General features: G+C 43.1%; 1 protein-coding gene across 1 annotated transcript in view; it reads left to right on the forward strand.

Moving 5' to 3' along the window:
• SENP6 (SUMO specific peptidase 6) overlaps positions 1–18,574 on the forward strand; it is a 57,973-nt gene extending 39,399 nt beyond the window's left edge. The window contains exons 10-24 of the mRNA XM_074151084.1: positions 382–614; positions 3,156–3,326; positions 4,231–4,273; positions 4,752–4,931; positions 6,613–6,839; positions 7,404–7,510; positions 7,596–7,712; positions 8,326–8,448; positions 8,700–8,792; positions 9,204–9,637; positions 11,681–11,784; positions 12,677–12,765; positions 14,983–15,051; positions 15,271–15,421; positions 17,403–18,574. Coding sequence (XP_074007185.1) covers positions 382–614; positions 3,156–3,326; positions 4,231–4,273; positions 4,752–4,931; positions 6,613–6,839; positions 7,404–7,510; positions 7,596–7,712; positions 8,326–8,448; positions 8,700–8,792; positions 9,204–9,637; positions 11,681–11,784; positions 12,677–12,765; positions 14,983–15,051; positions 15,271–15,421; positions 17,403–17,612 — 2,351 coding nt within the window. The 3' untranslated portion in view covers positions 17,613–18,574. The remainder of the gene's footprint in view (positions 1–381; positions 615–3,155; positions 3,327–4,230; positions 4,274–4,751; positions 4,932–6,612; positions 6,840–7,403; positions 7,511–7,595; positions 7,713–8,325; positions 8,449–8,699; positions 8,793–9,203; positions 9,638–11,680; positions 11,785–12,676; positions 12,766–14,982; positions 15,052–15,270; positions 15,422–17,402) is intronic.
• The last annotated feature ends 8,338 nt before the right edge of the window (positions 18,575–26,912 follow it).

The raw sequence follows: 26,912 nt of genomic DNA on the forward strand, positions 1-26,912 counted from the left end.
ATGTTTCTAGTTCCATGCTTAGTTTACTAGACCATGTTGTCTTGCAGATTTGAATAATGTCAGTCACAATTTGTTGCCAGTTTTTCTTAAGTTACATTATTCACTGCTTGAACCAAGAAGTGTATGGCTTCACCTCTGTGTCTGGAGGTGGATTAATGATACCCGTTTCTTGTGTAGTTAGTTGTGAGAAATAAAAAATAAGGGAGAGAGCGCCTGTGAGCAGATTCCAAATAAACATTATTAAAAGCATAATATGATGATAAATGTGGACTTTTTTGGCACTGCAGGACAATTCCATAAATTTTTTTAAAGCTGTTGCTTGAAAAGAAATTTCTGTTCCAGAAAAACGTAGTGGTTGAGAATGTAATATTTTCTGTTTAGTTGTTTTGTCTAGTGATGATGATGAGGAGGAGGATAGTGGCAGCACTAGGAGAATGGAAAGCATTTCACCTCGTCCTGCAGATTCAGCCCGCTCCTCCCCAGCTCCTTCTACAGGAAAGGTGGAAGCAGCATTAAAGGAAAACAGTTGTGGAATAGAACAGAGAATAGGTAGTATAACAACAGATACAGAAATTGCAGTCACACTACCAAGAAAAGCAAGAATGAAAGATCAGGTACTATTTAATGCTTTGTTTAAAGAAAACAAAAATCCAATCATAAATGGAAAATGTAAAGGCTTGTTTTGCATTGTCAGAAGATGACTATATTTGATTGCTTCTCTTATTTAGCAGCTCATCGAGTAGTATCTGCTTACGTATGCTTATGGGAACATAAGAAAATGTGTTTGCTATATTTTTACAAGCATTCATCACGATTTGAATTGTGCTTTTAATGTAGATGCTTCTGTGTTGAATGTAGACTCTTTGAGGCTGGGCAGGGAATCTCTCTGAAACTCAAGGGCCTGCTCAGTTTGCGGAAGAGTGTCCTGGGAAGACTTTGGACATACGAAGTTAAACATAAAAAGAGACACTGCGAAAAATTAAAAATTAAAATTAAAATACTTTGATAACTGTCCCAATTAATAGCACTTATTTTAAGGATTTCATGGTGGGGCTTTTGGTTTTTAATTGAGTACCACTGCAAGAACTGGATGAACAAAGACACAAAGTGCCCCATGAGCAGACTCCTTCAGCGCTGTCAAAGGGGACGGCTCTCATGGCATGTTCAAAACGTAACCACCTGAGTGGTGAGCCGTTAAGAAGAATAAATTCCCTGTGACAACTGGTGTTAAATTGATAGTGCTGATTAAAACCACTGGTTGGTCACTTGTCCCATTTCACTCTTACGAGTTCCGTGCAACGTGAGTATCTGATGAGATTTCCACCCGCCCTCTCAAATCCTCCGAGTGAGAATGTGAGAGTCACGACACCAAAACCTTCGTGCTGTTTTGAGCCTCAAAAGCCAATATTCTAGCGCTGTAATTGATGACATGGACGTGTATAATGTGGTGTGTAATTGGTCACCATTACCAATATAAAGCTGTGGACTTCCAGCCCGCAATAAAGCTGTGGGGCTAAAAGCTTGAATGATAAATACCTTTGATTTTCAGTTACTCTGGTGTTACGGGCTGCACTAATTGAGGGCGGTATGTTGTGAAGGTGCTGATGTCTGAGACTTCTGAAACTCTCCCAGATGTTTTCCTTTGGGTATCCCTATGTTCCTGTGCACTAGTCTTTAAGAACCAGTTGTAACATTGGAAATTAACTGCATATTTTAGACAAAAGCAGAAAAGAGCTTGGTTTGAAAACGAGGGAAACAGATTATTTTTGGTTTTGGTGAAATTTAACACAAACTTTGCATTGATTCAAGGGAACTACCAAGAATTGCAGGTATCACAGTGTTTTTGTCAGATGTGATAGAAGAAGCTTTAAGAAGCTTTGTTTGTTTGTTTTTCTCTCAAAATATTCATTAATTCTTTACTGAAGAGGCTACTTGAATACAGCACTCTCTTTAATGTTTACTGGTTTACTCTTTGTGATTTGAGTTTTGAGCTTTTAATAATATTTAGCTAGTCCAGCACACAGAAATTAAAAACTCTTTAACAAGAGCCCTAGGAAAATATTTTAATTACAGGGATTTAGAATCTGTGCCTTTTCCACTCTATTTAAATGAAGCATCCCAAAGTATATTTTGAATTATGGCCAAGATAGGCTAGAGCTTAGGGACTTGAAATAATTGTTGAGATTTTAGACTTGATAGAAATATTGAATCCCTTAAAATGTTTTTCTGTGGGAGTTTAATTGTATTTTGTAACCCAAAAGTCTGTTTATTAATGGATCGCTTTACGAAACCATATAAATGCCAAAGAAAAGACTAGTGTACAGAAAATCCTTCAACAGAGTAGAGCGTTATAAGCAATACAACAAACAAATATATTAATCTGGTGGCTCTTGGCCGGCTTTCTTGTGTTTTAATAGCTCTTGGTAAGATTGTTCTGTTGGTAAACAGGAGACTTAATTGAGATTACAGCTTCAGTCGGCATCTAGAGACTTCTTGAACTGGAGCCAAACTCCACGTGCCCTTCTTTCGGTATTTAGTCTTTGGACCCTGGAATCTTATCCTAAAAACATCTTAATAGTTGTGTAAAGTTGCTTTAAAGAATTTGGATTGGGTTTATTTATTTACATGTCTTGAAGATTCTACTCCTGCTAATGTGGTGGTGGGCTGTGCTTCGGTAATGACTCGGTGTTTGCAGTCACCAAAAGCTCGGACTAATAAAAACTGAAAGAAAAAAATAAACCCACCAATATTGTGGTCCTTTTACAGCATTAGTGTTTATAAAAATAAACAAATAAAACATATTAAAAATAACTTTGTTTTGCTGGGCTGAACAGTGTTTCAAAATTACAAAAATTGATTTGTTTTTTGGCAATTTTAGAAGCATTATTTGTGATTTGGAAATGTTAAAAAAAAATCTAAATGTTTCAGTTTATGTTTTTTTTTTCTTGAATCTAGCAATATTTAAATCATTGGATGTTCCAAAAAGTCCCTCAAGAAATTTCCACCATCTGTGTACGGTTGAGGTGGCCGCTGTAGCAAGTCATCCTGTTGACCAACAGAAAAGCAGCCGAAAATTTAGTCGCTAGTTTTTAAGAAGCTTGTTTTAGCGATAAATCTTAGTGAGACATTCTGAAACCTTGACAATTACTTTTCAGTTTGGGAACATTGTGTCTAACACTCCAATAAAACGCCGTAAAGTTATTTCTCAAGAGATTGTAACTGAGGCCGTACCTCTAAATTATCAAAATTCCTGTGAAAGCGTCATTCTGAACTGCCGAAGTATCCGGATAGGGACGCTGCGAAGAATGGTTGTGGAACCTGTCATTGTAAGTAAACCTGTTATTTGACACATCTCCTTTCAGGTTTTGATGGATGTTGTTATTTTCACACTAATTAACGTAATCTTTTGCCTTTGTCTGGAACAGTAAATTTGTCTCTAATTCCAGAGGCTGTGATTCCCAAAGAATCCCAAAGTGCCATTACGTACTGACGCATACAGCCTAGCTCTGGTGTTTAATAGAAGCATCATGCCTGCAGAACCCTTGAAAACTCTGTTTACTTGGTTCCGGGGAGGGGGGAGTGTATGGATTAGTGTGCGTTTGTTAAGAAAATTGAAGGCAACAATTGCCAAAAAATGGATATTGATAGGTGGGAAGAAGTAACACGTCTGCAGGTGAATAATTTTGCTTCTCTAGAACAATATAATTTTTCTGTTCACCTTCTAAGTTCCACGGAGACGTTCAGGGAGACCTTAGCTAATTGTATGTAGTAACCCAGATAAAACACACATTTCTTGCTGGGGTAACCGCCTGAATAGCAGAGAGGTGTTACTTGTTCTTTCCACCTTTCTACAAAACCCTATTGTTTCCTTTGCTTAAATACTGATACACGACATTCTCTTTTGAAGATTTTTTTTTTTTTTTTTCCCCTCCCTATAACTTTTGGCATTTTTCAGAGTATTTGAAAGCTTTTTGAAAACACAGTACTTGGGAGAGATCTTAAGTTTCAGCAGTCAGTAGTCTTTACGCTGAATAGTAAAGAATGTACTTGCTTCCATGAGTTGTGCTAAAGTGTACACTTTAAAATAAATACATTTTACATTTTTATTTGAAAATTTTCATTACTTAAGTACTTAGTCAATTGAAATATATTTACTAAATGTTAAAAGGCTGTAAGTCACCTTTGCTTTGTAGAAGATGCAAAATCTTACTATTGTGTTGTCTTCCCCAGTTTTGCCTGGATTACATCAAAATACGCCTAGAAAGTCAAGAAGGTGAGTACATCTTTCATTTTATGTTAACGCTCAATATATTTTGAATGCGGTAACTTCGTCAAAGGAACTAATAAGTGAATCATAATGAAAAGGCGATTCTGGATTTGTTATGTATGTAATAAATAATACTCGGTGCCTGTAGTCAGATAAGAGGGGAGAAGAAAAAAAAAGAGAGTATAAATTTAGTATAAATCACGCAGGTGTCTCAGACCTTTCCTGTGTATATCTCCCTTGAAAATTTTTTCTTCTCTGCCCTATAAATTGTGTATTTCATGGTACTGACAGAAATAGAGTGACATCTTTTGGGAAATGGTGAGCTTAAACTATTGCTCTGTTTCCTTTGTGTTCTTTTGTAGGGTTTGGCTTCGGGCCTGAAAAGCAGCTTTGCCTCCTTCTGTTAATCTTAAGTTTACAGGAAGATACAGTCCTATCGAATTGTGCATTTTGTTGTTTGTAAAATGTCATTATTTTCTTCTAGAATCGGAAAGCGACATCCGAGAGATTAACCTGAAAACTTCAGAACTTACCAAATGTGAATGGTGCAGTGTCCGAAAATTGCCAGTAGTTTTCCTCCAAACAGTCCCGTCAACCTGTAGTAGCCTGAGAGACCAACTGAAAATGAGTAAAGACAATGTCTGGTACGAATGTAAAGGAGACAGTAAGTAACACAATTTCAGTCTACTATTTCACTTCAATTTCTCTTCTAGAGTTTTGGCTCGTGACTGATGGCACTACAGAATAAAACTGGCACCAGCAGAGTTTTCCTCAAGGCTCTAGCATCTTAAAAAGCACACTGTTTTTTAAATTAGCATAGAGTCCTCCTTGCCGTACAGAGATTTTCCTTTAGGTTAAATTTTGTGGTTATTTATTCTTGTACTTGGCTCCGTAGACACATGAAGCATTCAAATGGAGGAAGAGCGCTTTCAACAGCCTCACGATTGCGTGCTTCCAGCACATAGTACTGTTACAATAACCTCATCCACCTCCTGTAAAAAGGTTGAGCTGTAAGGAGTGTTGTAATTACAAAAGTAATTGGAGAGCGTGCGGGGGAGCCAGACACCATCCTGGGAGCAGGCGTTGGAACCCAGATGAACACAGATGTTCACAAGTGAAAAAAAGAAAAGCTTTTGGCCAACTGGGAAATCCTTCCCTTCTCATCTCTCCGAGGCTGTGGCGCTGAGCTCCTTTTACACCCAACTGCTTTATCGTACTCGATACTTAGGAGGACTTTGTGATCACGGGGTTTCTGCACGGAACTGGGATTTGCAGCCTGAATACTGTTCCTCTCTCTGCCTGCCTCAGTAATTGCTCCTGCTGCAGCTTGATGTTTCGGATGATGTGAGCAGGTGGTATTTATCCAACAGCTGATCGATCCGACTCACGTTCTTCAGCTTTTGGGGAAAGGTGCAGGCTGACCTGTTTGAAGCTAAATCCACCGTTTATTGGGGCTAGCAGGAGCATGAGAGAACACAGAATGTTCACCAGGGACAGGGAGATTTCGGGTTGTTTATGTCACAGGACCTGAAATCAGGGTTTTGCTCTTCTGGGCGGTGAGATCCGTTTCCCAGAGTAAGGAGATGAAGGTTTTGATTACTGTGACACTGTAAATTCCTTTCCTTGTTCAGATGCATAGTTGTTAGAAATGAAAACTGGTTGCCAGTGGATCAGAGATCCTGAAGAGGTTTCTATTTCTATGGTGACAGAACTCTGACCGGAGAAAAAGAACTGTTTCTTTTGTGAAATTGCTGTTACAGGTTTCTGTACTTGCGTTCCCGACAGCGCCTGCCTGGGAGCAGGGAGAGCAGTTCTGTGAGAACTTTGTGCTTCTAATGCGTGGTATACAGTTTGTATCCACTTGTTAAAAACTGTTACGCTTATTTTCCCAGACAAGTCCGGAAACAATTGTCTCAAAAATGTACCTTTCTTTCCCCCTTAGCATTCTCTTCAGTTTAACTTCTAATAAGTTTTGTGTCCTGCTTGCCAGCTACCCCAGGGCAGAGGACTATTTTATTCGACCTGTCACTGTTTCTAAGAACTCTGACCAAGAACTTCCGATTCTAACCATTCTATGATTCTGTTACTCTATGATTTTAAAAATTTATCAAGTGTAATAATTAACATTTCTGGATTAAAGCACAATTTGAATGCTCTCTTTTTTCAAATGCAGGTGGGAGGGTTTGGTGGTTAATCCCGTCCACGTGCGCACGTGTGTGTTACTGCCTGGATGCGCTGTCACCAGCGTGTCCTCCTGTTGGCCCACATTTCTTTCAAATCTGTTTATAATCGTGACGTATCTATTTTGTTTCTAAATGAATAATTTTCTGTCTGCTTTTTTGTAGGTCAAGAAGAACAGTACATCATTTTGATTTTTGAAACTGGTCTTGATACTCATGCAAACTCGATATTTGAAAAAATAATTACTGACATTGGTATTAGAAATAATATTTCTGACTTCTTTGTGAAGATTTCCTTCGAAGAAGCCAATGGTAGGCTTGTTGCGTTCACTAAGTGCTTGGAAGACAATTCCAAAGGAAGCCCATCTCACAGAGAAAACAAAATAAAAAACGTAATTATGTTTTTTGTCTTGAAACAAAGTCATTATATTATTTCGGTTACAGATAACGCTCAAGACGGTGTGCTAGTCACTGGACCAAAAAAAATCCCACCAGCTTCTGCTGGCTTTTATATGAGATTCCCTAACTGGTCCATGGTGGGAAATAGCGTGTGCATTCCCAGTGCTCGTTAATGTGTTCAGTTTGACCATAGGGTTGTACAGTGGTCCACGGGTGATGTTGTCATTTCAAAACTATTAAGGCATGAGAAATTTGTAGTATAATTAGACAACATAATTTTTTCCAAGTTCATCTGCTGGTAAAATTCTAGTATTTCAAACACGAAATTAAGTCACGGTTAAGTTTAATTAATGCTTTCTTGAAACAAAACTACCTCTTAAAGAATTTGAAAGTTTTGTGGCTCTGTCAGAAATGAGTACAGACCTAAGGGTAATAAATGAACCGGGAAAGGAAAAAACTCAAAGTTCAAGTACACTGCTTGACTTCACAAAGCTTTACTGCCTTTTTGGTAAGTTTGAGCACAGTGTGCAAGTTAATACTGACTTTATTCTTTTAAGGTTGCATCTGAGTCCAAATTGCAGCAGCGAAATAAACAGTTACCATATTTTGATGATGATGAAGAAATTGGAGAACCACATACAGTATTTATTGGTCCTATAGAAAAGTAAGATTTTTATCTTTGCCCTGTAACAATTCTCTGAGGCTTTTCGGCATTTCGTATTTATTATTAAATGTGTTTTTCTTTTCAGGTTGATAGTTTATCCGCCTCCTCCAGCTAAAGGTGGTATTTCTGTGACCAACGAAGACCTCCATTGTCTAAATGAAGGAGAATTTTTAAATGATGTTATTATTGATTTTTATTTAAAGTAAGTTCTACTTCAAATCAGTTTTTAGCTGTCTTATACTTTTGAAACGTGAAAAGTTCTGAGATTAAAAATTCATAGGTCAGTTGATAGGACTTGGTCTCCTACTATGTGTAGCTCTAATTGTAAAGATGGTTTTGTATCTTTGCAGGAAGTTTTGGTTCCTCTCCTGTCCTGCTTGACAATGACATTGTTCTCACTTGAAAAAAATGTCCTTTAAAATTTCTTAACATCTGAAGAGGAATTTTAACTGCAAGGAAAAAAATAGCCTTTTAAAGTTTGTTTTTTCCAGAGTATTTGTGTTCCCTGAAATGTCATTTATTTTGATTAACCTAATACCTAAATTAATTTTTTGGTGTCACTGTTGCTACAGATGTTAGAAGAGCATTAAATTGCTGCATTCTGCTGTGGTTATGCCACACATGAGGTGCATGTGTATGATTTTCTGTCTATTACAATATTTTAGAGGTGGAAAGAAAATCAGTGCATCAGTGTGGGAGTGTTTGGAGATTTCGTGGCTCAGCAGCACTGTTGCCAGCTGTTTTTACTCTGGTGATGAAAAGTTTGAGTTAACACCTCCATGAATTTTTCATATGTTTTTTTTTTAACTAATTAGGTATTTGGTACTTGAAAAACTGAAAAAAGAAGATGCTGATAGAATACATGTATTCAGTTCATTCTTTTATAAACGCCTTAATCAAAGAGAAAGAAGAAGTATTCATGAAACTTCAAACCTTTCGTAAGTCTGTTGATAAGTTTAACTAAGAGCGAAGTAGAGTGAAGAATACAGGAACAGATGCTTTACAGAGATAAAATCCTTATAGACAATGTAACGATACCAACAGAACTCTAGGAAGCGTCCAGACTTATAATAAAAATAGAATATGACATGTAAATCTTAAGAAGCCGTTAAGGTGAAAATACCTGCAAAAGTAGCCTTTCATTTAAAACGCGCCACCATCCAAATCCTGTGTTGGTTTCTTCTTGCAGAATACAACAAAAACGGCACGGGCGAGTAAAAACATGGACACGGCACGTTGACATTTTTGAGAAAGATTTCATTTTTGTTCCCCTTAATGAAGCGTAAGTAAAGACACCCTTTTATCACTTTACGTAAAGGCTTAAGTGTCATAATTCTAAAACTCAAAGTTATATTATAGTGTCCATTGAAGTTAAAAATTAAGAGAATAAATATCTTTTTCCAAGTGATAAAAGCAAAATGGTAATGGAAGACCTTGAAGTGCATTGTGGTAGTGTAAAAAGTATCAGACAATAATTCGAAGAAAGAAAAGAATGAGCGTGAGCAAATTGAAATAAATATTTAGACAGAGCCTGTTTTCAGCTGACTTGCATCCTATTAATGAATTTGGCGGCAACTACTTGCATGGAGTGATCTTGCCTTTAGAGAAGACTGTGAAGGTTTTCTTAAAACCTGCTGGGAAGAGTGAGCAGCTATTACAATTGCTAATTTTCAGTGTATTTTTTCCTTTGCAGTGCTCACTGGTTTTTGGCTGTCATCTGTTTTCCTGGTTTAGAAAAACCTAAATACGAACCAAATCCCCACTATCATGAAAATGCTCAGACTCAGATAAAATCTTCCTCTTCAGATGGAGAGACCAACACACCCTCGCCTTTGCCAAATGAAATAGATGCACAAAACTCGCCTTCCAAGTCCACAGCAAAGAAGATGTTGACCAAAAAGTATAATACAGCTTTAATTGACCCCAACACTGAAACAGAGGACAGTGAGTCTTCGTGTTGTAGAAGAAGTCCTTGTAGGGGAAAAATTGCTTTCAAAAAACTAAATCAAATAGACAGTGACGTGGAAGAACCTAACACTGTGGAATCAGCTTGCCAGAAACTAGACCATAGGACTCCGGACAAAAACGGTGTACAGGGTGAATTCACATCCGCTAGCCAGTCTATGGGTATGTCATTTCAAAATATGCACATATTTATGAAAAATTTGGAGATTTCGCATCTTTTACTACTTTTGCAGTTGTGTAAACTTCATGCTTTGAAAGTTTAGTGTGCGGCTGAAGTTCGAGTGCTTGCAATGTAAGTAATTTATAGCCACTGCGTATAAAATGTTTTCGTAGCCGGTGACATAACTCTCGTGGCAAAGCGCTGGAGATAAATCACTGTTTTCTTAGATCAGGTTAATTTTTCAGTCGTGTGACCTTTTTTCACACAAAATAATTTTTTTAGATGCGCCTTTGCGTCACTTAAGACTAATTGTTAAGGAAAGAGTATTAGTTGACCATGGATCCTCATAATTTGTGCACGGGGGGGCTGAATTAAGATTAATTAAGATTAATCTCTCACATGATCTCCATGTTACAGATAGAGAGGCTTCGCTGCTGTGGGGGCTGATTTCAGCCTTTGTACCAAAGTGTACAGAGGAGCTGACAGGCTTTTAAAGGTGTATGAAGGAGTTGGGAGCTAAGATTGTTTTCTCTGCACACTGCAAGGTTTGGATCCAAAGCCATTCAAACCGTCTGGTCGCGCAAAAACTTTCACTTTAGTCACCAGTAGTATTTCTAGTGACTTAATCGGTGCAGCAAGGAATTGCATCACTTGCAGTAGATCTGAAGATTATCAGTCATATGGTCGAAGCTGTATCCTGCAGGCCAGGACAAGTTTAATATTTTCGTGGGTATAAACACTTCCCTACTTTCTAATCGAAATCAATTCATTTGCAATAACATTGTCACTTCTAGAAGGTCTGCTCTTGTTTTAAGTGATTTTTTTTTTTTTTTTTTCATTTTATGTGTGATTATTACTGTTTCTGATATTGCTGCTACATGATACAGTCTTGTGTCTAGGGATGTCTACTCCACATGGATCTCAAACAAGTCCTGCTGTTGGACTTGTAAATGAGTAGGAGTTGATACTTAAATAACTTTGAAGAAATAATCCAGAATACATATTTTCTTATTACTGAACTAATCCTCTTTTTATTGCTCAATTCTCTTATGAGATGTGATTCTTCTTGATGCCCGTTCTTATTTTTTAGGAACCTGTCAGCTCTAAGTCACATGAGTATATGGCCTACTTCTTGTAGGTCTTCTCAAAGATACCGAGCAAGACTTAACTCCCAAGTTTGTCCCTGTGGAACTCCACTGGTGACCTCTTTCCAAAGTGTTCTCTGTTGAAATAGTCTTGAATGCAGGTGGTTCTCCATTTTTCCCATTAGCGAGTTCAGTGCCCTATTTACTGTTCCTAGAGAAATCCTGGTTTTCTTTAAATAAGTAACACGTCCTCCAGTGACACCACCACCAACACTTTCATTTGGGGGATTGTTCAGATATATTATATAGCACTTTTCTAGGAAAATACGTAGAGATAGGAGGGAGTGAATTTAGAGATACTCTTTCTATGTAGTAAATAGTGAAGTTTCAAACACTTCAGAGCTGCTGCTGCATTCTGCCCTCCCCAGCACCATCTTCCCAAGCTGCCTTTTCCCTTTTCCCAGCACAAGTCTTCATAAAACTGCACAGGGATCTCATCAAGGAAATAATTCAAGTTAAACTAAATAATAAATAAGCTTGTGACTAACTTTCTCGGTCTGGTCCCCTGTGTGTGGATGGATTTGGTGTCATGGAAGGAACCGGCTGGGGATGGGAACAAGGGGTTATATCAGGGACCAGATGAGACTGTGCCTTTGGTAGCAGTGCCTGTGTATACTGCTGTAAAGGCTTCGTGGAACGACAGGGTAATCTCGTGGTGGATTTTAGTCGAGGTCTCTAGAATATTTTCTTAGGCATTTCACAGAATAAGGAATAGTTTCTGCTGTAACTTAGAAGAAACTTTGCACTTTGGTTCATGTGCATGAATAAAATAGTTTGTCAGCTGTATCATGGTTCTTGCCAGCAATCCCGAGGAAATCAGAGGAATTTGAAATGAGTTTGGTCTTCAATGATGACACAGTATTTGATGTTTAAATATACTACTGTCTGTGATTGATACAGATGGATTGCACAAAATCAGGCTAAACTATAGTGAAGACTCAGCTGATGGCAGCAAACTCAATGAAGATGAGCTTATAGATTTTTCTGAAGACCAAGATAACCAGGTAAAGAATTTAGCCATTTTCTTTGGGAAACGCCAACTGTTGTGGTGTATTTTGAATGGGCAGCTTAAAAGCTGTATACACATTGTAAATGTGCGTTGTCTAAAGCTACTCATCTTTACAAATGGCAAATCCAAAGCACTGGTTGCCTACAAAAATTTGCAAATTAGCTGAGAGGATTGTACATTGGTTCATTAAACTGATTAATAGGGTACTGCTCTACTGATCCTGCGTTTCATTTTGTGACTCTCTTGCCTAGTGACAATATACACCACGATTTTAGTGGAAACTCTGAAAGTCAACACCTTTCTATCTTTCATCTCCCCCACCCCTGTGTTTATATCCCAGACCCAAGAACAAGTTACTCTCCTTTCAGCCGCATTTCCATTTATAAGTAGCTGCTACTCTGCTGGTTTGTTTTGTTGGTGTTTCTAATGAAATCTAAACAACATGGGTTTATAATCAGACAGTGTTCTTGTTCACATCGGAAGACACTTAGATTGTAGAGCTGTGGGAAGACTGATCGTGAAAATGTCCTTTACTGACCCACTCTTGGGTACGAGGGCATTATTCCATAGCCCTGTTGCTTCTGCAGCGTAAGTTCGATGTGAGAAGCTGGAATTTACACATTCACTCTTCCTAATTGGCCTTCGGCGGTCGTTAAATAAATAGCACCCTTCACTCCCTGTTGTTCCAGCCTGGAATTGAGACACCGTGCGACTAGAAGTTGGTAATGCAAACTTTATAAATGGTTTCAGATTAAAGCTGCCCTTTCTTTATTGAACTTACGTTATTAGTCTTGAATAAAAATGGTGACTACAGCAATAGGTTCTTCTGCATCTGTTTGAAAAACAATATTGGCTTTTAAACACCTGTAAATGTGTTGCCTCTGTAGGAGGACAGCAGTGACGACGGTGGCCTTGTAGATGATAACTGTAATTCCGAAATGGGACAGTGGCACCTGAAGCCTACCATCTGCAAACAGTAAGTATTAAACCAGTTAAAACGGAAATTCCATAAAAGTTTATGAAATTTAAAAGATGTTAGTTATGGGAAACGGTCATACATCAGTCTTCAGACACTTTAACGAGCATGTTATTAGTGTTTGAGGGACAGTTTTGTACTTGTAGTATCAACATCTGCAGGGAGCAGGAAATGTCATGAATGAACAGCTTTTTGGGTTCTGGGAGCTGCTCCGGCAGCTGGAGACTGCCTCTTCAAACAAGGTTGGTCTCTGAGATCTTGCACTAGGATTCCTACAAAAAGAAGGTGCAGAAGCATGTTTAACTGTATCCTTCTATATTAAAAAAAAAAAAAAGTCTTTAAATGGAAATAATTAAATGAATAATAAAGACAGCCTTTGTCACCACTCAGATTAGTACAGGAAAATGGGAATAATTTCAGCTGCTCTCATTTCTTATCTAAACGTGTTCTGGCTGTTTCTCTTTTATTGCCTTTTTCTGTTCTTAGTATTACTCTTTTTTCTCTCTCTGTTCTTAGGATTATTCATTTTTTCCTAATAAAAATATTCCTAAATACTAAATTCAGTTTGGTTTTTTTTTTTTTTTACTTTTTTACTTGTTTCGGATTTTAAAACTCTTAAAGTTTATTTTTTTTATGTTGGAAACCCAGAAATTATTTACGAATAATCATTGACTGCGGTTGCTTGCCTTTCGGTGTGACACAAATACATGGTTCCAAATCTAGAAATATTGTTCCTAGTATTGCTGTCTTCACAGTTTTGTTAGGTTTTTTTTCCTAGTTTATTTATCCATTTATATATTTCCTTCTTTGTGAGTACAACGGTTAGGAGAAAGGTAAAGGCTTTCACAATGTATTCTTATGGTGCAGGATGAAGTTATATTTTTATACACGATACGGAATGTGTGTGAATTGTTCTTAGTACATTTTCATGAAGGGGTAAAAATCCATCTGTGTTGTGAGTTTTAAGCATATTTATGAGCTGCTGGTTATAGCTTGGCTAAATTTGTCCCGTTCTGATGATGGATTATCTGTACATAATACTTTCCACCAGACATTATTTTAATCCAACCATGAAATTTCCTAACATCTCGGGCACTTAGAGTATCAAAAGTCATTAAGGGCACTTAAATACTTTACTATAAGCATATTTTTAAATTATTTCTATATGAAAAAGAAAATTACCTTGAAAAGGCTTTCACTTCTTTCCCCCTCTCCCACCCCCCAAAGTACTGGGCATTTCCGAAGAGCATCGCCTGTGTAAATAATAACTTTCTTTTATCAGAAATTTAAACAAGTACGAGTAAAAGCAACCATCATGCAAGTGATGATATACTTACGCCAAAAAAAATTGCATACAGGTGAAATAGTTTATAAACACAAACAAACCTGTCCATGATGTTTTGTCTGAATTTACTGGAATGCCCCGTCTGAGCGCGTGTGTGTGACTGTGAGCAGAGAGGAAGCAGAGCTTTGTGAAAACTAATCTGCATCCTAATAATCCCTCGAAATACATCTTGTGCTGAGGCGCTGAACTCTGGAGCGAGTCGCTGATGCCTGACTCCTGCTGCTGCACAGGAGGCGGCGGATCCGACCGCCATGTCTGTAATTGTGGCAAAGGCAGTGTCCTCTAGATGGAGCGTGGGGCGTCAGCACCTGAGTGTGAGACCCTTCCAGCAGAACTGGCTCTCTAGAAAAAGTTTATTTACGGATACGTTATTTTTCTAAAGTCTATGAAACGGAGTAGGTGTGTGTGTTGTGGGTAACTCGGGTAGATTCAGATACACTGGTTGGGATGCACAACTGGTGTCATCTCAGGGGCTGGGACTGTCCCGTGTCTCCTCCAGAAGGACGTGTAGGGCTTCTGTGCCAGTCTCTCGCCGCTCTCCCGGAGTCCTGTGCACCTACAAGAGCGCGAGACACCGGGGGGAATTTTAGGCAGCTGGATTTTGACTGTAACAAATGCTTCCAGTCTGACAGGACTATATTTTCCAAGTGCATTCTGAATTTCTCTGTACTCGGTGTACGGTTAAATCTAAAGACAGCTTTATATTTAGCTACCCCAGCTGGGGCATTACGGCAGCACTGGCAAAGCTTCGTAGTGGTGATACAGTTCTGTTCAAGGTCACCCCCCAAATGCCTCCATAGTGACCTGGGTAACGTTGGGTTTTGCAGACCGCTGTGAAATATTGTACACTTAACAACTGTATTCTCTCTCAGGCCCTGCATTTTGCTCATGGACTCTCTGCGAGGCCCCTCCCGGTCAAACGTGGTGAAAACACTAAGGGAGTAAGTTTCAGAGCTGGGATTTTGGGCTGTTGGTCTTCTCCTCTCCCTCTCTCTCCTCCCCTCTCCCTCTCTCTCCTCCCCTCTCCCTCTCTCTCCTCCCCTCTCCCTCTCTCTCCTCCCCTCTCCCTCTCTCTTCTCTTTTTTCCCCTTCCCCTTTCCTCCCCCCAAAATTCTGCAAAAAAACCCCAAAGTTTGCATTTGCGTGGTCTTTTATCCTAGATATTTAGAGGTGGAATGGGAAGTCAGGAAAGGCAACAAAAGAAGCTTTTCCAAAGACGTGATGAAAGGTTCCAACCCCAAAGTGCCCCAGCAGAACAACTTCAGCGACTGCGGAGTGTACATCCTGCAGTACGTGGAGAGCTTCTTTGAGGTGCGTGAACCTGTTTGTGTAACTCTTGGGGTCTCCTGCAGCAATCAAACGACCTGTTACGCTGATAAAAGGCTCTCCAGGTAGCTCTTGTGCCTCTTCACTAGACTCTGCATTATAAATTAAATTATACATTAACATACTTAATAATTCTTTTTGGAAACTAAGCTGGTTATCGGTACTCGGGCACATCTTTTTCGTCTTTGTGGATTTATTTCAAATCCCTTCTTTCCGAGAAGGCTCCGCCGGGGAGCGCGGGGCCGCCGCCAGGGGGCGCTGTGGGGCCGGGGCCGGCTCCGGTGGCGGCTCCCGTCCGCTCGCCGGGACGGGGCTGGCAAAGCCGGGGCACAACTGGCGACAGGAGAGACACTGGGGGGCTGGAGCGGGTCCAGAGAAGGGCAACGGCGCTGGTGAGGGGTCTGGAGCACAAGTCTTGTGAGGAGCGGCTGAGGGAGCTGGGGGTGTTCAGCCTGGAGAAAAGGAGGCTGAGGGGAGACCTTCTCGCTCTCTCCAACTCCCTGAAAGGAGGGTGTAGCCGGGGGGGGTCGGTCTCTTCTCCCAAGGAACAGGCGATGGGACAAGAGGAAACGGCCTCAAGTTGTGCCAGGGGAGGTTCAGATTGACAATTAGGATAAATTTCTTCACAGAAAGGGTTGTGAAGCCTTGGAACGGGCTGCCCAGGGCAGTGGTGGAGCCCCCATCCCTGGGGGGATTTCAAAGCCGGGCAGGCGTGGTGCTGAGGGACATGGGTCAGTGATGGCTGTTGTCAGTGTTGGGTTGATGGTTGGACTCAGTGATGTGAAAGGTCCCTTCCAACCTGGGCAACTCTGTGATTCCAACTGGCTACTGACCCATATCCCAGCTTTTCTTCCCCAAACTGAACAACAACAAGCCCTAGTTAAGGATGTGTTCAGATTAATTTGAAATACCTTTCTGTTGTTGATAAACACACTAATTAGTTTTTTTAAAAAACCCAAGCCGTTGTTTGGCCTGTTCCGTAATTGAAACGATGGGAAACCTGTTCAGTTTCTGCTCATGGTTTTCTGCATCTTTAGTGTCATCTTCTGAAGCCCACTCACCGCTGCTGTTCAGCAGCTTCGCTGGCGAAGGCATTTCAACACCGGGGTTTTTTGGTGCTGTATTATCCCGCTGATGCTGTGTTTGGATGGGGGGGATGTAACCGGTGCAACATCAGGCCTTGACACGCTCCTGTGCTGAACGGGACTGGTTTTTTTCCCAGTAGCCTTGTTGGTGTCAGCTCTGGTGTCAGTGAGTGAATGTAATTCACTCTTAAATAACCCTGTTAATGATGGAAACCGGAATACACCAAGGGAGGAATTTCTTTTGAGAGAAAACACTATTCCAGACCCTGTTGTTTGGTCAGGGTGGAATTGTACAGTCTCACAGAAGAGGTGTAGATAATGTCTTGTAATGATCATTGTCCCGGTTCTTTGGGTGGGTGACCTCTCCCGAGGAAACGGTGTGAGTGTGGAGAGGGCTGGGGGGACCCCGGGGCTTCTCACGGGCCCTGGTTTTCAGGGTGAGATTTCCCGGGTGGCTGTGGTCCTAGAGGTGTTTACAAGAACAGGAACATTTAGCAGCAGATTCCTAATCAGCTCTAGAGTTCGGTGCTAGTCATCCTTCCAAAAATGTGCTGTGTCATTACAATAATTTTCTCCTTTTTTAAAAAATCAGAACAATTCGAGGCGTTTATGCAGCCAAATGCTGTGCGTGAAAGACCCAGCAAACTGAGGAGGTTATTTGGTCGCTTCCGTGCCCAGAACTGGGATCTGGGCTAAGGGTGCTCTGTAACATACTGGGGCTTGACTGGTTCTCCTTTAATTGTACGAAACGCACAAATGGTAGAAACGTTGTTCCGTGATGGCGGGCGGTGAGGAAGAACGTCCTGTTCCCCCCTGCAGCTCTCTCCAGCCTTACAGGTTCGAACGCCGTACTTTAATACCGAAATGACCTTTCTTTCCAGAATCCCATTCTGAGTTTTGAGCTACCGATGAACTTAACAGACTGGTTTCCGCGCCCAAGGATGAAAACCAAAAGAGAAGAAATACGAAAAATAATCCTGAAGCTGCAGGAACAGCAGAACAAGGAAAAGAAGGGACAAAAGGACCCAAGTTCAATGGAAAGATCTTTGCAGGAAAAAACAGAACAGCTTCTCAACAGCAGCTCGGACTGAGTGGTGTGTCTGTCGCATGTTTAGCTCCACGATCCAAACAGAAATATACATTTTTTTTGTCTGCCCAGACTAAAGATTTGGCGTATTCTCTGCTCAAAGTTACTTGGGAATGTTTAATGCCTGTATAAATGTGTGTCATAAAATGATTTAATTCCCACAGAGATGTGTATTAAGTAAGCGAGTCTGTACATATGTTAATGAGGCCAACTTTTTCAGCATTTGTAATTACTTTTTTTCCACTTGTTAGGGAGCTTTTGTTATGTATTTCTGTTAATAGAACTTAAATAGCAACTTCTAAACATAAAGCAAATAAAGAAAATATTTATAGGATTAAAATGGTTAACTTTTTCTTTTCCAGTAAAGCTGTAACGTTTCAGGCTTCAGTACCAGCTAGGGAACGCCTCGGCAGTGAGACGAGCATTAATTCCTGTTTTCACCCTCTTTAGTTGCCCTTTGCCAGACGATTCTGCTTGTGCTACAGCCCATAACGTGGGTGTCTCGCTGTACCTCGGCCTCGGGGGGGGGTTCCCCCCTCCCGGTACCCGAGTGCGGGCAGTGTCACAGCCACAGCAATCCTGCACACCCGGGGGTTTACCGTACGCATCCCAGTTAAAATTCCACACTGGCTTTAGTGGGATGGATGGGGGAGGAGGCTCTTTGACCAGAGATTACTCTTCAAACAGTATTATAACAGTGGTTTCAATGAAGTGATCTTGAGTGCTAACTATTAAATCATATTTTGTGGATCCCAATTGTTGTACAGGTGTATTTTGAGACTGACTTCATTATAGAATTGTATTTTGGTAAGTGTACTTGGACGAGCAGATTGCCCACATGACATTTTCTATGTTACGATTCTGAATGTTACATTCATATGTGCTTTATCGAAGTAATGAACATTTAAAAAGTAAAAAAAAAAAAGTGTATGATTACTATTTTTTGTAATATCCACGCAACAAACCAAAATGCCAGTGTTCATTGCTTGCTTGTTTGTCCTTGGCTTTAGGTAGCACCAGCCTGATGGTGGGGTTGGTTTGGGTGTTGCCCGTGTGTTTCGATTTTAACAACGACCTAAACCACCATGGATGGTCAAACTGCAAACGCAGCCTTTCCCCGCGGTACAGAGAGGCTCTGGTGGTGGAGGGAGGAAAGGAAGAGACGGTTCCTGCGAGGAGATGGAGGTATATCGGTATTTCCAGTCTGCTACTGACACGGAAGCCTTTGAAGGGAAGCAGAGGCTGTCTCTCCCCAGGAAGGAGCCTGTCGGGGGATGAGAGGGACCCTCTGTCCATCCCTCCTCGCAGACAGTGTTTTCTCTCCCAATTTTGTTTTTATTTCCCCCTGGGAACGTCATTTGTCCTTCCCTTCCCCCAAAGAGAAGCAGCAGAGAATTCCTCCGCTGAACTCTGCGTCCCCCGAGACCGGTTTTTATACACGAGATCAAGTCAGACCCAGCACTCGAGGCTCCCCCCGAGTTCTCATTCTCGCTAAACCCTGGGGACGCGGCTGCTGACGACGTTCCTGCCCCGAGGACTCCCCGTGACACCCTCCGAGAGGGGCTTCTCTTCCCGTTGCACGGGACCCACGACCTGGGCTGCGGGGCCTTTGCACGGAAAACCCGAGGGATTTGGGGGCGTTGCTCGTTCCTTCTTGCACAGAGCCGGGAGAAGGTGTAAGCACCAGGAATACACCTTGCCCGAGGGGTGACTCCTCCACGGGCTTCCTGTTGAAAGTACCTGGGGGAAACCTTCTGGGCTACGAGTTCAATAGGGAACGTGCCCACCTCCGAGTTGTTTCCTCCCTCAGATTTATCCAGTATCTCGCCGCCGTTGGGGACAATCCGTGATGAAGTGGTTTGAGGCTGTTTCCCTGCGGGGCCCGGTGTATCCGGCTGCAGCGGAACTGACGTGCGGGGGTAGGAAAATACACAAATGCGGGTGAATCGGTGATGGCTTGTAGAGGAGGGAGGGGAGGAATTTCTTGGAAATACGGAGAAGAGACAATTGTGAATAGAATGTATTCCTTCCCGGTCTCGGCTCTCCCGCTGATAGGTTCTAATTATACGGAGTATTATCCAAATTTGTTCAATACAACAGTTAGTTTTCCTTTTTCGAAGGTTTGTGCCGCAGGTTGGTAACTGGATGCTGTGGAACTGGCTGGTTCTCTTCCTGGGAATGGCCTGGTGCTTCCTCCTCTTCCTTCCTCTCTCCTCCCCTCCTCCCTCCCCTTTCTCGAAGCTGTGAAGAAAGTGTTTGATTTATTATCGTTTAATGTTAAAGGTCTTGAGATCTTCAGTCCTATACAGCAACTAATATACATGTTAAATATAGGAAACTTATTTTTTTAATAAAATGTGATGTTAATAGAAAAAAAAAAAAAAAAAACAAACACAGAATTAAGAATGAGTTATTTAAAACCAGCCTGACTTGGTTTCAAAAGCTCGTTACCGCCTGTGCTCGTTAGGCTTTATCGTCCCAGGCAGTTTCAGTCTGAGCAGTGCATTCCCTGGGTCGGGTCAGTTCAGCGGAGGTTGGTGGGACGGGGCTGGATGCCGTTTATTCCATAATTGCAGGACAAGGCCCGCGCTCCGAGGGCCGCGTGTGCTGCTCCGCGGGATGGGAGGTGAGCAACGCTGCCAGAGGAGCCCGGCCGCCTTCTGCGCCGTCGGGTATCCGGTGGCCGCCTCGTTAAATGTATCTGTTTGGATTGGTTTTCAGGGCAGATAGAGTAACGGGGAAGAATTCTTAGAAAAGTTTCAGATTACTTGGCATAAAAAATGCATGGGCTCCTGGTGCCCGTCGGCAGGGAAGCTGCGGAAGCAGAAGGGGCATCGCACCCTCCCTTCTGAGAGCCTGGTTTTCCTTGCTCTGAGAGACTGAGCGAGCTCTTGCAAGAGCAGAGACTTCAAACAGGAGGACCGTGGTGTGGATTTTTGAGGTCGTGCCGTGTCCTCCTCCTGGAGGAGTCTCGCTTCCAAAGCGTTCGGTAAAGGGAGAGATGAAAAATCAAGCAGACTTTACCCCGTGATGAGAAAACCATGCCCTTGATTTTTTTTTTTAATTATTATTTATGTATTGCATAACAAATGAGCGCAGCAGAACAAGAAGCTTTTGCAAGTACCATTTTTATTTCCCGTCACTGCAAGGCCAGGCTGGAGGGGGCTCGGAGCAACCTGGTCTGGTGGGAGGTTGTCCCTGCCCAGGGCAGGGGGTGGGACCGCATGGGCTTTAAGGTCCCTTCCAACCCAAACCGTTCTATGATTCTGCGATTAACGAAGCTCCTCTGGAAATTGGAGTGAACTAGACTTTCCTGATGAACAAAATGCAGCAGTTTCCTTAGGTTACCAATCCGCTGCAGGGGGTTTTTTTCTGATTTTTAAATGGGATGTATTTTCAGCCACCGGTTACAGCTTTGTGTTGCCCTCTGTTGATAACACTACCCGGGTTTCAGCCCGGGAACAGGAGGAGGGAGCCACGAAGCCGCTTGGGGTCCCGACCCTTGGGGCCACAACGGTGAGGGGTGGTGGAGCCTGGGTAAAAGGGTTTATCTCGTTCTGGTGCGATGCTTTTTGTAAGGCTTTGTTAAATTCTACATACTCAGCGCCCCTGAAGAACCTTGTGCAGTGACGGGGGCTCACAAAGGTTCTTCATCTCCCAAAGTCTTCTGACTCTTCCCATCTACTGGAAATAAAAGGGGACCTGATGGTACAAACCACAGCTCTGAAACGGTGAGAGGGAGGTAACAGCCATTTCCTTACCTTTCACCACCACGTTTTTGAACCAAATCCTCTCTGTTTAACTCAGTCGGTGCCTGCTCAGAGACGGGAGAACGACGGCTGTTCTGTGGGCTCCGGTCTGGGACAGTGAGGGTGTCACTTGGAAAGCGACTGTTCTCTCTGGTCTGGTCTGTTCTCTGGTCTGGTTGTAGTTTTCAGATGAATATATATGAACACAAGGTCATACAGATTAAAAAGTATCCAAATTCTAGGAAACAGGAAAGAGACTTAACCTTGTCTGCCTTGGTTTTTTTTTTCCTTTTTTCCCCCCTTTCTTCTTCATCCCTCCTCATTTTCTCGGGTTTTGTGCTCAGATTCTCTCCTGAGTTCTTTGGGGTATGCCTTCACCCGCAGCAACCCTCAGTGTATAATGGGAAGTAATTCAGGAGAGAAGGGGAGGAAAGAAGACTATTAGTATTTTTTTTAAATAAAAGATTCTTGTACACGAGGAAAAACAACAGCAACAAAAAAGCTGGCTGTACTTTACAAGTAGATGGTTTATTTTAGTGGGAAGCCTGAGCTTCTGGGGTTCGTTTAGACTCTGGTCTTTAACCCAGAAATTAAAACGCGTTACATTTCCCCAGTGGTTTAACTTGGTGAAATTCATCAGCTGTTTACACAAAATGTATCGATTTAACAGTATTTATAAGTTTAGGAACTTGGTTTTGAACATCTGCTGATGCCAACTAAAAATATTTAGGTATATATTAAATGCGACTAAATCCACGGATGCCACCTGACGGGGGTAGTTTGCAAAGTGTTGCACCAACCCCTACCCCCGCTGTCCCCCAGAGAGAACAGTTTTTAACTCGAAGCTCTGTGACGGTGCCTGTTTTACGGCAGCTCTGTCCTTCCCCACTCCTGTTTTGGGAAATGAACGTCTTCGCCTTATCTTTGCGCCTCGGTAAGAGGGAGGGCGGGGGGAGCCTGGCTTAGGGGGTGGGACGTTGGTGTATATTGCACCAAACCCACACCATTCGTCGCAGGAACTCTCGGGAAATAATTTGTCAGGAATCTAAAGCCCTACGATGAGTCCACGGGGGCAGCGGGCTGAAAACAGAGCCGTTATTTTAGCTCTGGAGAACTTCATATTCTGTAGCTTCAGGCCTGGAAGTGCATTTGAGGCCAGAGGTCAGTAACACGCACAACCCAGGCGCTACCCGGCAACACCCGAAAATCAGGCAAAGCCCAAAAGAGCACTATTTAGAACCCGGTGCGTTTCTCACAGCAAACGGAATTACACAGGACACGAGTTGTGCCGGAAGGCAACCAAGCGGGATGTGCTTCTTAGATGTCCCTTGGTTCTGAAAGCTGAACTGCTCCGTGAACAATATTGTGACGGTGTCCGTCCCCCTGGCGGAGGGCGGTAAGAGGCCGTGAGAGGTTGCCGGGCTTCCCCCCGTCCTGCAGGACCACTGCGGTTTCTAGACTTCAGACAAAACTTGCAGCGGCTCCTCCCACTGCAAACGAACGTTCACGCTCCGGGATCATGGGAGACGTTTTTAACAAAATGTCTGGATTAATGAATCGAACGTATTTGTGTGGACAGCTTACGACATTTAAATAGAAACCAACACCGCTTCCCCCCGCCCCCAGGGCAGCCAGGCCTTTGCTTTGCAAAAGCAGAGTTCTCTGAATTAATTTACTAGTTGTTTTTCGCTCTACACCTTTCCGTGCCGTCATTTTTGGTGAGCTTTTCCCGCGACTCAATTATTCTGTCTTTCACGTGCAGTTAATGAATTTGGATGCAGCAGAGTCCGCCTGATCTCAGTCTCTGCCTCGCGTCCCCGTGTCTCTGTGTAAAGCGAGAAAGTTCTCGGGGTCCACCCAATCCATCCCCAAGTCCGTTTAACTACAGGTGAAGGGCTGCGGCTCCGTGAAGGACTGACAGCCTTACGCCTGACATCTACAGGTGACACTGACCGCCGGCTACGCTTGTTTTTCAGAGGAGCCTGCAGATATTTTATCAACAATCGCTGTTCATGACCCAAAAAGAAACCCCTCTGGGTGCTCCCAGAGGGGGAGAGGGGGAAACAAAAATGAAAACAACGATGGTAATGGCTGTTGTGTGTTATCTGTGGGGCTTTTACTGGCCTCTCATTTCCATGAGCCACTCCTCCCCGTCCTCCAGCCGAAACAGCCGAACCGGCGGGGCCCATTCTGCTTTTAACACGCACGAGAGTGGGCCCGTGAGATCTCCAGAGAGAAGCTCCAGCAAAACCAAAAGCAGATCCTCTCCCCAGAGACACGGGGCATCTTGCTCCAGGAACGGAATCCATCTGTCCCCAAAGACCGGGATGGCTCCTGGAATATCCTCCGGCTTCTCTGGGGTGCTGTCGTCTCATTTTCCTGCCCTCGCCAGCTGGGTTTATAGAAACTCACAAAAATAAACGAAAAGCGCTGGACTTCAGGAGCATGACAAGTTGGGGATTCCTCCTCTCGTGCTATTCTTTCTGCAGACCTATTTCTGAGGAGTTACCCACAATTAAAAATAATCAATTTGCTTAATTGAATTATCCTTTAAGGAGAGGAAATAGAAAAATGGGGCCAGTCCAAGAGACTTACTCCCAGCCAAAAACCAGGGCTTCAGAAACCGGTCACGTGTTGCCAGGGCTGGAAACACAAAACCAGCAACATTCCTGAACCGACCGGTGGCCTGATAACGCAGAAGAAGAAACTACTCACCAATTGCAATGAAACGGGAAGACATCACATAGGAGCTCTTGCCTTAAAACATAACGTCTTCAGTTTTTTGTAACTCGAGGGAAGCGGTTGGAACACAGGCGGCCGGCGGAAAAGCCAGAATGTTAAAAAAATCAGGTGTAGTCAAACCGGGTGTCCATGTGAAGTCTGCTGGGAAGAAAGGGGAAAAAAAGGATCATTGAACAGCTATTGAAATCAGAGAATTGTGTATATGCGCATAATACTAAGTGAAGGGTTGCAGATAAAATAGGGCTCACGCACCAATTCCCAGTAAATCATTTACATGATAAGGAAAGGAACGGCACTTCTCCTCGGACCGGGACAAAGCCTCCTTGGAAAGGAACCAAAGGTTGGTCCTGAAAAGGAGCGTCACCTCGGAGCTGGGAAAAACACTACTGCTAAAAATCCCAGCAAGTTTTCTTGGTCTTTCTCTGCCTCTGAACATAAGCCGCTAAACCCTGAGCCAGTTAGAAATGTTCCTTTGCAAACATACGAGCAAGCTCTTATTTATCCGGACAAATGAGAGATAAATGGTGCTGGCAGCACCAGCGGGAAACTCTGTTCCGGAACAGTTTTAAAGCCAGTGAGTTTAGGTTTAATTTTTTTTCAGAAATTAGTTGCAAAACCATAAAATCATTTCAGGGAGTATGAAGGCACTTAATCGAAATACTCAAGTCGGGGAAATCCCGTGGTTGACGCTGACCGGCCGTGAGGGATTTTAACACAACCCCATTGCACAGACACGGCGTCGTCACATCACGCTCGTCTGCCTTCAGAGCATGACAACCAAGCGGTGCGAAGGAAATGAACTTCTGGCCTCGGTAAGTCATCGGCTGTGACCGAAGGCAGCGCCCGCGGACATTTTTACGGGCAGAACTTCCCCCATTCCCCACGATGGGTAAAGCTGTAGCTGGGTGTGATTCCCAGGGAAACCCGGCTAATGCCGACGTGATCTAAACACGAGCTTTCCCTCTGGGGAGACGCACACGGCAAAGGCTCGGAGTCGACCTCAAACCCCATTTCCTGACGTGATTTTTTCATACTAAAGCGTGGGGAGAGGCACTGAACACTCTCCACACGAACCACTCCAGAGCAGCCGCCTCAGGAGGGCAATTTCTACCCGGGCAAGTGCGAGAGCCTTTAACTTCTTGTGTTTATATTGAGTGGTCTAAATCTCCATGGACTGAATTATACGTAAGAACTCATTTTCATAGAAATGTAAATAGCCAGGACATTGTATGATATTCTTTGAAATGAAAACATACATAATATCCCCCCAGGGTTTTCTGAGAAGTCACCGGGGCTCCTTTACCTGCTCATCCTTCCACCATCAGCTCTGACAAAACACAGTGCCTCATAAAATTAACATATATTTAAAAAAAAAAAAAAAAAAAAGTGCCAACTTTGAGGACAGAAAATGTTCACTATAATATGTAACAACCTCAATTCATACTTAATATATTCAATTTTAATACCTGGGTGAATGAAGACAGCGCGGACCCCTGGCAGACCGTCAGTTCTTTGCAGCGGGGTTACAGCAGAGCTGTGAGTGTGCGTCGAGAGTCCTGTTAAAATGTCCCACCGCCTTCTCTCAGTGACCGCTGTGCCTGTGGCACGCTCCCGGGGTTCCCGGTGGCCTCCCCAGTGTATTCCATTTGCGCTTTGAAGACGGTACTAATCTATATTTCTCCTTGGTGATATTTCTCGTCCCTCACTCGCAGACCCTCGTGGGGTGATGGGTACGGCGTGACCCTGCCCCTGAGCGAAAGCGATGCCCACGGACTCCATCTGCGCGTTGCAACTGGGAATCGAGTGACTCTGCCCCTCTGCTCCGCTCTGGGGAGACCCCACCTGCGTCCAGCTCTGGGGTCCTCAGCACAGGAAGGACATGGACCTGGTGGAATGGGTCCAGAGGAGGTCATGGAGGTGCTGTGAGGGCTGGAGCCCCTCTGCTGTGAGGACAGGCTGAGAGAGTTGGGGGGGTTCAGCCTGGAGAAGAGAAGGCTCCGGGGAGACCTTAGAGCCCCTTCCAGTCCCTAAAGGGGCTCCAGGAGAGATGGGGAGGGACTCTTGATCAGGGAGGGGAGCCACAGGACGAGGGGTAACGGTTTTAAACTGTAAGAGGGGAGATTGAGATGAGATCTCAGGAAGAAATTCTTTGCTGTGAGGGTGGTGAGAGCCTGGCCCAGGTTGCCCAGAGAAGCTGTGGCTGCCCCATCCCTGGAGGGGTTCAAGGCCAGGCTGGATGGGGCTTGGAGCAACCTGGTCTGGTGGGAGGTGTCCCTGCCCATGGCAGGGGGTGGCACTGGATGATCTTTAAGTTCCCCTCCAACCCAAACCATTCTATGATTCTATGAAGGATGCTCCTCCCCTGCTGCTTCCCTCATGTAACGTGCCAGGGTGATGCTAAAAGCTCTCTGCTCTCCTTCCCAGCCTCGTACTGAGTCTGTCCCTCACACAGCTTTTAACCAAAAACTGGTTGGCATCTGCAACTCAGCCCCACTGCTCCTGGTGGTCTGAAAAGTCTTGGTTGGACTGAAATTACAGAGGTTGGCCCAACTTCCCAAGGAAAGAAACTGGAAATGCTTTTTCCTGTCTCCTTATAGACAGGCAAGGGGGACAGTAAAACACATCTTCCCTTTTCTTCTCTTTCCATCTTTCCCCCTGCCCTTGGCTTAGGTTGAAGTTCTTGTACTCAAGATTTTATTTGTGTGTGAGTTTTCCTGTATTTTCCCAGAAGATTTACAGAGCAGACGCTGCTGTGTCGCAGGGTATTTTTAGATTTCCCAGGAAGAAAAGAGGGGAGAGAGCAGAGGCGCCTT

This window comes from Numenius arquata, chromosome 7 (genome assembly GCF_964106895.1).
Source record: "Numenius arquata chromosome 7, bNumArq3.hap1.1, whole genome shotgun sequence".
NCBI classification, from domain to species: domain Eukaryota; kingdom Metazoa; phylum Chordata; class Aves; order Charadriiformes; family Scolopacidae; genus Numenius; species Numenius arquata.